Source organism: Poromitra crassiceps (genome assembly GCF_964638095.1).
Source record: "Poromitra crassiceps genome assembly, chromosome: 16".
NCBI classification, from domain to species: domain Eukaryota; kingdom Metazoa; phylum Chordata; class Actinopteri; order Beryciformes; family Melamphaidae; genus Poromitra; species Poromitra crassiceps.
In genome coordinates, this window is record NC_139645.1 from 3,671,010 (window position 1) to 3,684,552 (window position 13,543).

Sequence of the window (13,543 nt, forward strand, 5' to 3'; positions counted from 1 at the left end):
ACCTGACCTTCGTCTCTCTCATGCAGGGTTATCTTCCTCCAACCAAAAACGGTGTGGAGCCCAAGCGGCCCAGCCGCCCCATCAACATTACCTCACTGGTCAGATTGTCCACCACAGTCCCCAACACCATCGTGGTCTCCTGGACCGCGGAGATCGGAAGGGTAAGAAGAACCAGAACCTGTCGCAGCTTCTCACAATGAGCGTTTTAGCTGCCTAATGTTCCGTCCTAATCACCACCATACATTAAACCAGGTATGCTAATGAGTCCATCAATTAAAGCTAATTCATGCGTTCATTAGCAAAGATTTCTGCATCCACATACTTGGGCGGTATTGATATGGACTGTATCTTAACGCATGAAGGAGGTTTAATCATTTAAAAGAAAATCATATTTCCTTCATTCATATACAAATTTACTCTGTAAGCTGCTCCAAAATCTAATCGGATCATATCTGTTCATGTGCATGTGTGTGTATGCGTGCGTGCAACAGACTGTAGAGAATAGAAGAGACAGTGACAACACCCCTTGTCTACTGGCTGGTTTGAAGCCTATAATTGGGATGTTCTACTATAAATCCTTGTAGATTATTTTTTTTACTATATGGTATTCATCCCATTGACTTATATTGAGGTGGACCGTTTTAACTTGTTCTGCAGCCAGCCAGTAGAGGGCAATAGAGGGACCATCTCTCCAATGACTTCGCTACTGGCTTCAAACTCCTCTGTCCCCTTGGTTGGTGAACATTCTCTTCCCTGTCCCTGACCCGACCCGGCTTCCTCGCACACAGCTGTGTGTATATTTGTCCCAGGCCAGCAGAGCAGCGTAGAGATTAGACCCAGGCTGTCCTTGGGACTGGGTCGACCCGGGTTCAAGCCTCCCCGGCACCGAGCATCTGGCTCGACCCGGGTTCCTCCCCTTCCTGGGTGTCCTTGAGCAACACGACTGAACGCCGACCGGCTCCAACCCCCAACTGTGACCCAGAACTCTGACCTCCCTCTGGAGGATGGAGAGAAGTCTCACTTTATCATGTCATGATGTTCTGCACGTACGTGTGTGTGTGTGTGTCCACAGAGCTACTCCATGGCCGTGTACTTGGTGAAGCAGCAGTCGTCCACGGTGCTGCTACAGAGACTACGGTCCAAAGGCATCAGGAACCCGGACCACTCCAGAGCGCTTAGTAAGAACGGTCAACTTAGCATACCGAGCTAATGTTCTGTTAGAGTGAACCTGCATTATGAGACCATTTACACCTGGCATTAACATGTGTTTTCTGTCATCAGATTGCAATCAGATTGTGCCTGACCACTTGAAAGTACTAGTCTCGCTGGCCAGCCTCCTCTCCCTTCCGTCCGAGGAGTCTGGCGCCACGCAAACAAGCAACAGGAATAAACCCTCCCCTGCTCTACTCTGCTCTCCCATTGGAGTGACTGTTTCGGTGGCAGCTGGATGTCCGCTCCCGGCTTATTACAAACTCTGTCATTGGCTCCGACCATGTCAATCAGAGCGGCTTCCGCTCCCTCCTCCCTGTGTGTCGCTGTAAATAGTGCCCTGCCGTCGCAGTGAAAACAACAACGCTAACTAGCTCGCAAGCTAATGGCAGAAACCTACACGCTAGCTCGTTGCTACGCGCTGAAAACGGCAAGTTGGATTGTTGAAAACTATTTTCCAAGGGCACTGTAGCCAGCGAGACTAGAAAGTACAGGTGTAAACACCCCTAAAACACATTGAAGATGGATTGCATTCTGATCGGCCAAACCACCTCCGGAGGTGGTCAGGGATGCATTGTGGCCACACTGAACACAAGTGTAAATACAATGTGTCCTCTCAATCTGGATACAGCAACGTTATGCAGATTGAGAGGACACCCCATTTCTGCCATCAGAAAGGGACTGATTGTAATCTGATTGCAATCTGATCACCAAAAATGCATGCATGTTAATGCCAGGTGTAAATCCAATTCAGATATTACCTATTAGGTAACTATTGAGCACACAGCAGCACGCTGGCTGTTAATCTACTCTTAATTGCTACATGTCCATGTCTCCTTCTAAATGTTTCATGGGCGAGTTGAGATAATGCTACTTTGTATGATCACTGTAAATGATGTGTGATATAAGATGTGATATAAGAAGAGAGCACAGCATGAGGAGCTGGTGAATGCATCTTATTTTGAAACTTACAGGAAGTGCTACATGGCTTGTTGTTTAAGAGTGCAGGCTGACATGAGAGACAGCACAATGAGGAGCTGGTGAATGCATCTTATTTTGAAACTACAGGAAGTGCTACATGGCTTGTTGTTTAAGAGTGCAGGCTGACATGAGAGACAGCACAATGAGGAGCTGGTGAATGCATCTTATTTTGAAACTACAGGAAGTGCTACATGGCTTGTTGTTTAAGAGTGCAGGCTGACATGAGAGACAGCACAATGAGGAGCTGGTGAATGCATCTTATTTTGAAACTACAGGAAGTGCTACATGGCTTGTTGTTTAAGAGTGCAGGCTGACATGAGAGACAGCACAATCAGCACGTTTGCAGGAAGTCCTCCAGCTGTTTGGTTCTCAGGCACTCATGAGTGTGTGTGTGTGTGTGTGTGTGTGTGTGTGTGTGTGTGTGTGTGTGTGTGTGTGTGTGTGTGTGTGTGCGTGCGTGTGCGTGCGCGCGTGCGCGCGCGTGTGTGTTCTCTCTCTCTCCCCCTGCAGTCAAAGAGAAGTTAACGGCAGACCCAGACAGTGAAATAGCCACCACCAGCCTACGGGTGTCGCTACTGTGCCCGGTAAACAACATGCTTTAAACATGCTTTAGTGTTTTGTATGAAGATTCAGTCATGTCAAGACTTATCCGCCTTTCTTTACCTTGTGTGTGTGTGTGTACTCGTTATGTCCTGACTGTGTGTCTGTGTGTACTTGTTATGTCCTGACTGCATGTGTGTGTGTACTTGTTATGTCCTGACTGTGTGTGTGTGTGTACTTGTTATGTCCTGACTGCATGTGTGTGTGTGTACTCGTTATGTCCTGACTGTGTGTGTGTGTACTTGTTATGTCCTGACTGCGTGTGTGTGTGTGTGTGTGTGTGTGTGTGTGTGTGTGTGTGTGTGTGTACTTGTTATGTCCTGACTGTGTGTGTGTGTGTACTTGTTATGTCCTGACTGTGTGTGTGTGTACTTGTTATGTCCTGACTGTGTGTGTGTGTGTGTGTGTGTGTACTTGTTATGTCCTGACTGTGTGTGTGTGTGTGTGTACTTGTTATGTCCTGACTGCATGTGTGTGTGTGTGTGTGTGTGTGTGTGTGTACTCGTTATGTCCTGACTGTGTGTGTGTATGTGTGTGTGTGTGTGTGTGTGTACTCGTTATGTCCTGACTGCATGTGTGTGTGTGTGTGTGTGTGTGTGTACTTGTTATGTCCTGACTGCATGTGTGTGTGTGTGTGTGTACTCGTTATGTCCTGACTGTGTGTGTGTATGTGTACTGTGCAGCTTGGGAAGATGCGCCTGATGATCCCCTGCCGGGCGCTGACCTGCTCCCACCTGCAGTGCTTCGACGCCACGCTCTACATCCAGATGAACGAGAAGAAGCCCACCTGGGTGTGTCCTGTGTGTGACAAGAAGGCCCCCTACGAGCACCTCATCATCGACGGGTAGGTCACCACCATCTTCCCATCTTACAAGATGACCTGTTAAGAGATCCACCAGGTCATGTCCAAACTCAACACTGTCAGTGGTGCGAAGACCCAGATTGGTGACTTTAAATTCAGCTTGTACTTGCCATACATTTTCCTCCTGAGCCTTATACAATGACCACTATCTGACATGTTTGAGTAGCAGTTGTTTGCAGCGCATAAAACGTAAATATTAGCTTCTTGAAAGTAACTATGTAGCTTTGAGGCAGCGCAGGTGGTTTCACTCCATCATCACGTTCTCTCGCCCATCGCCTCTGGCTCCGGGACTCTCTCACATCGAGTTACCCTGCACGTGGTGTGTGAGGTGTCGAGGGTATCAAACCGTTTCTCACCCGTTTCCCACGTCGCATTGCAAATCTGAAGCTTAGAGATGTCAGTAGTTTAGTCGGGGGTGTTAAAATGATATTCCGCTTTGAAACAACCGTTTAAATCCACTATTTCCACAGCCAGCCCAGGTGCCAAATTTGCCAATCGAGTGTGTTTGATATTACTATTACGGTGCAGCGCGTGCACGTGGTGAGCGCGTGCACGTGGTGGTGAGCGCGTGCACGTGGCGAGCGCGTGCACGTGGTGAGCATGTGCACGTGGCGAGCATACAACATGGCAGTCACACGGATACGGCGGCGCAGTGGACGATCCAACGCACCTGAGATGCAAAACACGTCATGAAATAAATACTTCAACTCCCAAGGTTCTCCTCTCCTAAATTCGGCATCTTGCCGTCAGACTGTTCAAGTCAAGTCAAGTCAACTTTATTTATATAGCACATTTCCATACAGCGGCAGCTGGAACCAAAGTGCTTCACAGGTATAGGCAGGTCCAAATAAACAGATGAGTGCAAAGTACTAAATAAAATATGACACAATACAAGAAATAATGGCAATTTAAAAATGAGGGAGAAGGACTAGAGGCAATAAGACAATAAGACAATAGAACAATAAAAACAGTAAAACAATAAAAACAATAAACAGTAAAGCCAGGGACCTATTGAGGGCTAAGTGTTCAGTGAATTGACTCCAAACTGAAATGTCTCTTCATTATGCATCATGTACGTGCGCTCGCTCTTGGTTCTCTGTCGTCTGTGTCTGCCTGGGTGCAAGTTCTCTGCTGCTACTATTGGGCACCTTTCCACTGTACGTATTGTGTTACTGTGCTGTCGTTACTGCTGCTGTATCATGATGCACCTCATCACTGTACATATTTTATCACTCTGACTGTCACTTATCTGCAAACCATGTCAACACAAAGCTCACTTACCGCTGCTACCTCTGATGCACCCTGACCCTGTACATCATCTGTAAACGGCAAACTTAAGCTACCTCACCTAGTCTGTTTATACCCTGTTAATACTGTTTATATCTGTTAATACTATTGTCTGTTAAAATCTGAATCCTTTTATAATATTTTATAATCTCTTTAGATCCTTTATATCTTATTTGTTTATGTCTTGTTTATTTGTTCTTATCAATGTTAAATGAGCACCAACCACACCAAGACAAATTCCTAGTATGTGAAAACATACCGTGGCAAACCAAAATAATTCTGCTTCTGCTTCTGCTTCTGAGGGTTTGGGTCTGTGTGTGATTATTCTCCTCCTCCTCCTCCTCCTCCTCCTCCTCCTCCTCCTCCTCCTCCTCCTCCTCCTCCTCCTCCTCCTCCTCCTCCTCCTCCTCCTCCTCCTCCTCCTCCTCCTCCTCCTCCTCCTCCTCCTCCTCCTCCTCCTCCTCCTCCTCCTCCTCCTCCTCCTCCTCCTCCCAGGCTTTTCATGGAGATCCTGAACAGCTGCATGGACTGTGATGAGATCCAGTTTAAGGAGGATGGCAGCTGGGCCCCCATGAGGTCCAAGAAGGAAGTGCAGGAGGTCTCCTCTGCCTCCTACAACAACGGCCTGGATGGTGAGACAGGGGGCTATAGATGAGTGGGGGGATATAGATGAGTTGGGGGATATAGAGGAGTGGGGGATAGAGGGATGAGTGGGAGGAGCTAAAGAATGGCTAAAAGACGTGGTAAGAACAGAGACAATAAGCATGTACCTACCTACCCTCCCTGCTCTGTTTATGCGCTGTCAGTGTTAATTTGGTGAAGCCTCGATCATAATGCCATGGAGTCTACTGCCCGTCTCCATAGTAACAAACATCTCTCACATGAGTGTCTGTGTGTGCATGTGGCGTCTGGGTAGTGTCGAGATAAAAGCACTAGTCGCCTCACATGTACCACCGTGGAGGCCCGCGGGTTCAATTCCCGGGAGCGATACTTCCCGGCTCGGTCAGACGTTCCTACAGACACAATTGCGCCATATTGTTGACATACCGTCCTGCAGCTGACAACTATAGTAACGGCCTTATTGTCGTTTCTGTTCCATTACAAAATAGCAATAGTGATGACAGCAATAAAAACCCCAGAGTTGTTTGTATGCTGCCGTTAATGCCTGTAATAATAAACAAAAGAAAAAACGAGGTGAACAGACTTTGCTGTGAGGAGCTGTCAGAAAGTTTCACCTGTCTCTCCTAACTATCCACACATCTCCTGTGCTGCTGACGTATCCTCAGTCTCGCTCCCTTCACGTCTGTGGACGGTAGAGATAGAAACAAACCACGGGGACTTTATTGCTGTCATTACTACAGCCGTGTGTAACGCAGGTCACCATCCGAACACAATTGGAACGATACAGGTAACGCTAACGGCGGCTAGCTTCCTATAAACGCTGCTCTCACATAGGTTGTCACTTAAAGCTGCAGCGCTATGTCGAGAATATGGCGGCGGTGGGCGTGCCCGTACGTGAGTGACGTCAATCGAATAAGGTCTATAGGGGAGAAAAAGGGAGAAACATTTTTAACAGATTATTTAAAAAACGAAGTCTGTGTGGAATTGTTTGCATGCACCCACACTCGTATTCAACTGTGTTTTTGCACTCGTGCGCCTTTTGTTTGAGTCTATGTGCTCTCACAGAAACTGCACTTCAGGTCATATATACATGCACACACATACGGGGTTCCCCCACGGGTCCTTGAAGCCTTGAGTTTGTGAATTTGAGGGGGGAAGGCTTTGAAAGTTTTTGAAAAGTCTATTTGTCATTGAAGGTGCTTAAAAAAAAGGGAGGGGGGGTCCTTGAATAGGATGTTTAAAGGAACAGCTCACCCTAAAATCCAAAATACATATTTTCCCTCTCACCTGTAGTGCTATTTATCCATCTATATCGTTTTGTGTAAGTTACCTGAGTTTTGGAGATATCGGCCACAGAGTTTCTACCTTCTCTCTAATACAATGGAACTGGATGGCACTCGGCTTGTGGTGCTCGAAGCAACAAAAACATACATTTGAAAAACTCGACAGCAATGTCTCTTTCCAGAAATCATGACCTGTTTATTCAAGATCATCCACAAACCTTGTTGTGAGCAGTTTCATGTAGGAACTATTTTCTTTAGACCAAACTACACCCACTAGCTGCTAGCTAGTTCCTACATGAAACTGCAGCTAGCTAACAGCTAGTGGGAGTAGTTTAGTTGAAAGAAAATAGTTCCTACATGAAGCTGCTCATAACGAGGTCTGTGGATTATCTTGAGTAACCGAGCCATTATTTCTGGAAAGAGACAATGCTGTTGAGTTTTTCAAATGTTTTTGACATTTTGAGCACCACAAACTGAGTGACATCCAGGTCCATTGTGTTGGAGAGAAGGCAGACATCGCTAGGGCTGATATCTCCAAAACTCAGGCAACTAAAACGATGTAGATGGATAAATAGCAGGTGAGAGGAAAAATATGTAATTTGGATTTTAGGGTGAGCTGTTCCTTTAACACATTCAGTGCCAGCGACGCCATATGGCGTCATTAGAAATTTACCGTAGAGTGCCAGCGACGCCAAATGGCGTCAATAACTCGAATTTTTTTTTTTGACGGGGGGGTGTCGATCTATGCCTCTTACATCGCCTCTTACAATATCAGAGGTATTGAATGTGTCTAACCTATTTTACAGAACCCTTAGGTGGCGACAGCGCTCTCCAGATGAGAGAACGTGGAGTGAAACACACAGAAGAAGTCATTGGGGGGAAGGAAATCGCATCGCATCCGTCCGTATGCAGCGGCTTCATTGAAGCAACGTTTAGCTGTGCCCCTGCAGCAGCCAATCTGCTATCACAATTGAGCACCTCGGTGTCCGCTGCAACAGCCTCGGTGTCCGCTGCAACACCCATTTGCATGATCAGCCGTGGATTTGTTATTATTCTCAACTTGAAGCATGGGAGCTGGTACACGCGGCTGTAAAAAAGCAGGATCTAGCGGACTTTTTCAGTGCTGAGCACAGGCAGAGAAAACGAGAAAACAGCAGAGCAGAGAGACACTCCGCCCACAACGGGGGGGGGGGGGGGGGAGGAGGGGGGGAGGTGGGCACGCAGAGCCAAGTACACAACACAGACCCAGACAGCAGGACAGGGTTGGCAAACGCAAGCCAGAATATCCGATGCCCACCAGCAGCAAAAGATCAGCAAGAAGCTGCAACCAGCAGCACATGCAGGCGCCAGCGCTGCTGGTTTCAGCTAAAAATATTATTCTTCCAAACAAAATTCCCTTGCCTTCACTGTTTTATTGAAGGAAATTATTTTTGAGGTGTGACTACATCAGAAAATTAGCTTCAGAGTCAGTGATGTGCTTGAAATGTTTAATTTCACAAAAGGCTCATTATCTCAGCTCGTAGAAAAAAAGCTCTGTTTTTCGTTCAATCAAGCTATCTTCTCCGGCTCATAACTAAAGAACGGAAAATGGGATCAATAAACTTTTTTTTGCAGGTGATAGAAGAGAGTCTCATCGTTATTTGTGCGTGTTCAGTGTTTACATAGTAATTATTAAAGAAATTATATGACTGTTTTAAAATGCATTGCGGCCTATGTGGCACAGCAAGCAACCTTTTGCCCAAGGGCCGTGGCACTGAAAGTGTTAAGGTGTGGGAACCCGACAAACTAGCCTGTCCCTGCCGCTCTCCAGGTTCCTGTCGGACGACCACAGACCAGCGGAGCTCCTCCAGTCACAACAACAAGAAGGTGGAGGTGATCGACCTGACGCTGGACAGCTCCTCGGAGGACGAAGGACTGGACTCTCCGCTGCCGCTGCCTCCTCCAGCCAAACGGGCCTGTCTCTCCATGTCCCCCATGTCCCCCACCTCACCAGGCATCAACAACAAAGGGTCAGTCTGTCAGCCCAGTCTGTGCTTTCATCTTCACACACACTTCCTGTTCTGTTACATGTGGTTTAAATGGACAGGTAAGTATTTAGATGCGTATGTGAGTCTTGTCTGTGAACACAGAAGTATCTCTTAGATTTTTACATGAATAACACTCACAGTGGAGATGTGAGACATTTTAATGCATTTCAACTCTTGGATGTCCTCTTTGACAGTTACTAAAAATGGGTTTATAAACCCATTTGCACAAGTTGCACAAAGCACCTTAGGTTAAGATTTCCCTTAGGGTCCGAGTTAAGGTGTCCATAAAATAGAATCGGCTGCACAAAACACCCTTAAATCTTGTGCTTATGTTTTCCTTAAAATGTTGAACCTTATGGAGAAGATTTAAGGATGTTTTGTGCAGCCGATTCTATTTTATGTACCGTACACCTTAACTCGGACCCTAAGGGAAATTTGAACCTAAGGTGCTTTGTGTAACTGGGCCCAGCTTAAATGTGTCCACATTTTCGACCACTTAAAAAGAAAATTTAAGCAACAGAGAATTAAATTTGAGTTCATTTTAATTTTCAAATGTTTCTCTCTAATGATGATAAAAGAGTATTTGTTTGGTCGACATTCCTCTTGAGAACAGGGTGTTTCAGGAGGAGCGATAGGGTTAAATTAACAAAGTGTACAGAAACTTATTCAGGATTTGAACCAAGACCTTCTCAAACTATATTGAGGTTGGATTTTCTGTTGCACGAGGCTTACTATTAAAGGAACACTCCGCCCATTTTCAACCAGCTTTGTATCATTAGAACATCAGTAGTATATCAGAAAACTGTAAACTGGTTTGAAGTCTGTCATTTAATTTGACAGTTATTGAGTGTTAAAGTGTGGACCAGTGACATCACTGCTCCACACTAACTCAAATTAATAACTCATTAACTCAAATCAACTCTCAATAACTGTCAAACATTCTGTCATTCATCTAGTTTGACAGTTATTGAGAGTTGATTTGAGTTAATGAGTTATTCATTTGAGTTAGTGTGGACCAGTGATGTCACTGGTCCACACTTTAACACTCAATAACTGTCAAATTAAATGACAGACTTCAAAACCGTTGACAGTTTTCTGATATACTACTGATGTTCTAATGATACAAAGCTGGTTGAAAATGGGCAGAGTTTTCCTTTAATGAATTGCATCAGCAACAACACCTTCATACGTAGATTAGAGATAGGGAAGAAACTGCAACTGCTGCATTTGACTTTAATTAAGCCAGAGACTATAGAGAGGCAAAGTGAACGTCACTTCCTGCTTCAGCACTGTACCAGAGATTTTCATCCGCCATTTATTTTCCCATAGACATTTCGTAAAATGCTTATAGAAATAGTTTTACTTGTTCAAACCGAACAGTTCAGCTATATTTAGAATCGGGAGAGACCATAGAACATTTCACTAGGACCCAAAAAATAACAGCTTTTCTGCCATCTGCAATCTGCAATTTTTTTTACGTTTTGGTCTGAGTGAAATGTTACGTGGTCTCTCCTGTTTTTAAATATATCTGAACCGTTTGGTTTGACCAAGTAAAACTATTTTTATAAGCATTTTATTAAATGTCTATGGGAAAATAAATAGCGGATAAAAATCTCTGGTACAGTGCTGAAGCAGGAAGTAGGCGGTCACTTTGCCGCTCTATATGCCATGAAATGGGAGCCTCATGTTAATGGATGGTGCTGCTACTTCGTAAACGTTTTGTGCGTTACATCATTTTGATGCATGCTGCTTTTACAGGTGCGTTCACTTAGAGAATGCATTAGATTTAGCATGTGTGAACGCTTATGTTCTGTGCTGTTTTCCATATCTGTCCTCAGAGTGTTGAACCTGCACCACCAGTCGTCCCCTGTGAGCCGGACTCCCAGCATGCCAGCAGTGGACACCAGTTACATCCCCCCTGTCCCGCCCCTTATCCAGGACTATAGGCCCTACTACCACACCCCCAACGACCTGTCAGGTAATGCGCTCTCTCACACACACACACACACACGCGTACACACACACGCGCACACACACACACACACACACACACACACACACACACACACACACGTAGTGATGCTCTCAATACATGTTTTTTTTAAATCATTGTCTACTCATCTTATGCTTTTTAACTCTTCTTCTTTTGAACCAAATCTGAGCTTACAATGATTTTGTAGTTATATTGATCAATTAGTTTTTGACATATTCTCATCAAAAATGTAATAGGAAAAGGCTTTTTAAAACGAACATTTCAAAAACGTCTCTCCAGGGGAAATGTGCCCTTGGTTCCCACCAGCTATAATGTGTCTTCATGAATCATAATGTGTGTTTTTCATCCCTGATAATGATTTTTGTTGATACTCAACGTTGCCTCTGTCTGTCTGTACTTTGATTTCCAGATTTGAACTTCTTCTCCTTTCTTCAAGGCGACAATCATCAGGTACGTCCCACAGTGCGTCACGTTGGAAGTGGAAATGCTTAGCGATACTGATTTTCAACCAGCAGGGGCATCGTTGGTATTATAGCCTGCAATGCCAGTCAAACGCTTTGCAACCAATTCCAGTCAGGCTCCGCTCAGCTGGCACAGAATCGCTGGGAATCAGAGAGCGAGCGTTTGACCTCGGCTCAGCTTCAAATAATGAATGGCTTCCAGCTGGGCATCGCTCCAAAGCTGCTGCTCGCACGTCAAAGATAGCAAAGCAAAAGCCACAAACTTCATCTCTCTTCCTGTGCCAGATTACCCACTTCCTCTCTGCACCATCAATATCATATCTTAAGCATTGCATAATGATTTAAAAAAAAATCTGCTTCTGTTATTGGATTCCAGTGGGTTTAATTGGCCCCCAAGACACCATGAAATGACATCCTTACTTGACTTGATGTATTTCCTGTCGAAACAGGATGTCCGGATGTGACACAACGCAGTGAGGGATCGTTCAAAAGTCAACCAATGGGATATCAGTTAGGGAGAGAAAGGCAGTTTCATTTGATTTGAGGGGCGGGATTGTTCAAAATTCTGTGATGGTTTCATTGGTTGGAATTTTATATTTATGCCAACTAGTGCAGCATGAGGTCACTATGACCGATACTGTGGTTTCCAGGAAGTCAAAGTAATGGAGACTGACCATTATTCTCATGTCAGTGTAGGAATTTAGCCAGGGGCAAGGGCAAAAATGCCCCCAAGAAATCTCAGAATGCCCCTAAAAACCATCGTCCACGGGCAAAAATTGACCCATGATCTCTATCATTTTATTTTCATTCAATTAATTTAATTTCCATCTCTAACACACACTCAACACCTGCAAGCTGGTTTTCCAGAAGAAGACGAAGAAAACACACTCACACAAACAGTGCGTGGTTGTCCGCACTATACTTTAGCAACTTTATGCCTTAATTACTTTTTTGCACCCCAAGATTTTGTAAAATGCCCCCATTTTTTTAGACGGTGGGGCAAAATTTGCCCCCAAAATATTTTTTACATTTCCTACAGTATCTCATGTCCAAATGTCCACTATTTGGAATATTGTGAACCTGACCAATGAGCAGCTTACGTGCATGCGAGCTCCCAGTTGACAGCCTGCGCTCACGTGTGTTTCTCCCACCGCGCAGCACTACAACATGGTGATGGCGGCCGCGGCGGCCGCCTCGGCGTCGGACGACCACGAGCTGCTGCTGAACCGCTTCCTGCCCTACGGCCCCGCCTCCTCCTCCTCCGCCGCCATCGCCTCCTCCCAGCTGTTCCTGGACCAGTCGGGCGCCTCGTCGGCCGCCTCGCTGGCGGCGCCGGCCACCGGGGGCAGCAGCAGCTCAGGCAGCAGCAGCAGCCTGGTGTCCTCCAGCAGCCTCCGGGACACTCACTCCTCGTCGCACTCCTCCTCGCACTCGGGCACGACGCACGTCTCCTCGCATGCGCACCCCGGGGCGGTCGGGGGGCGGAGCAGCACCGAGGCGGCGGCGGCCATTTACGGCGGGATCCCCGACATCATATCGTTGGACTGACTGACCGGGGGCGGCGCTACGGGCTTCCCGTTGGCTACCAACTGCGATCCGATGACGAACCTTTTGGACCGCAGGGTGAAGTTGTGATCCAGAGACTAGAGCGGCCCCGAGTCGTGGAACTCGGAACGCGGGCGGGTTTGCGGAGTGGTATGACAAGACTGCCTCAAGAAAAGAAGAGCACTATATATTGACGGGTGGGTAACGGACCCGGGGAGGTTCCTCGAATAGACTGACCTGAGAACAGTATATACGGTAGTCACTTTTAAAAGTATGTCAGTTTTGGACGTTTGCGTTGGTACTGTATACTGACTTGAGATCAGAAACCTGTCCATGGTATGAGGCTTTATCTACGAAGGTGCGTACCGAAGGCTGCACCCACATCACTGCTATACTGGTACCAACCTGACACAAAGAGCAGAGACGCTACCTGAGCAGAGACGCTACCTGAGCAGAGACGCTACCTGAGCAGAGACGCTACCTGAGCAGAAATACAAAGGAGGAAGGTTCTTTTCTAACAAAATGGAGAGCGGCACCGTGTACAGAGAACAAAATATATTTTCCTCTCTTACTTTTGTATATTATTCGAGACATTTTTCAGTCAAAGTGAGTTGCATCAATTGCTATTTTGAAGTGGAGGACTGAGGTTTGTTTTGTCCCCCCCACACACACAC

At 46.1% G+C, this 13,543-nt stretch overlaps 1 protein-coding gene across 1 annotated transcript in view; it reads left to right on the forward strand.

Moving 5' to 3' along the window:
* LOC310791241 (E3 SUMO-protein ligase PIAS1-like) overlaps positions 1-13,029 on the forward strand; it is a 203,225-nt gene extending 190,196 nt beyond the window's left edge. Inside the window, exons 5-13 of the mRNA XM_083652922.1 lie at positions 27-161; positions 1,073-1,178; positions 2,701-2,774; positions 3,474-3,634; positions 5,435-5,571; positions 8,654-8,852; positions 10,709-10,848; positions 11,273-11,313; positions 12,483-13,029. Of these exons, the coding sequence (XP_083509048.1) occupies positions 27-161; positions 1,073-1,178; positions 2,701-2,774; positions 3,474-3,634; positions 5,435-5,571; positions 8,654-8,852; positions 10,709-10,848; positions 11,273-11,313; positions 12,483-12,872 (1,383 nt within the window). The 3' untranslated portion in view covers positions 12,873-13,029. The remainder of the gene's footprint in view (positions 1-26; positions 162-1,072; positions 1,179-2,700; positions 2,775-3,473; positions 3,635-5,434; positions 5,572-8,653; positions 8,853-10,708; positions 10,849-11,272; positions 11,314-12,482) is intronic.
* Positions 13,030-13,543: the final 514 nt, after the last annotated feature.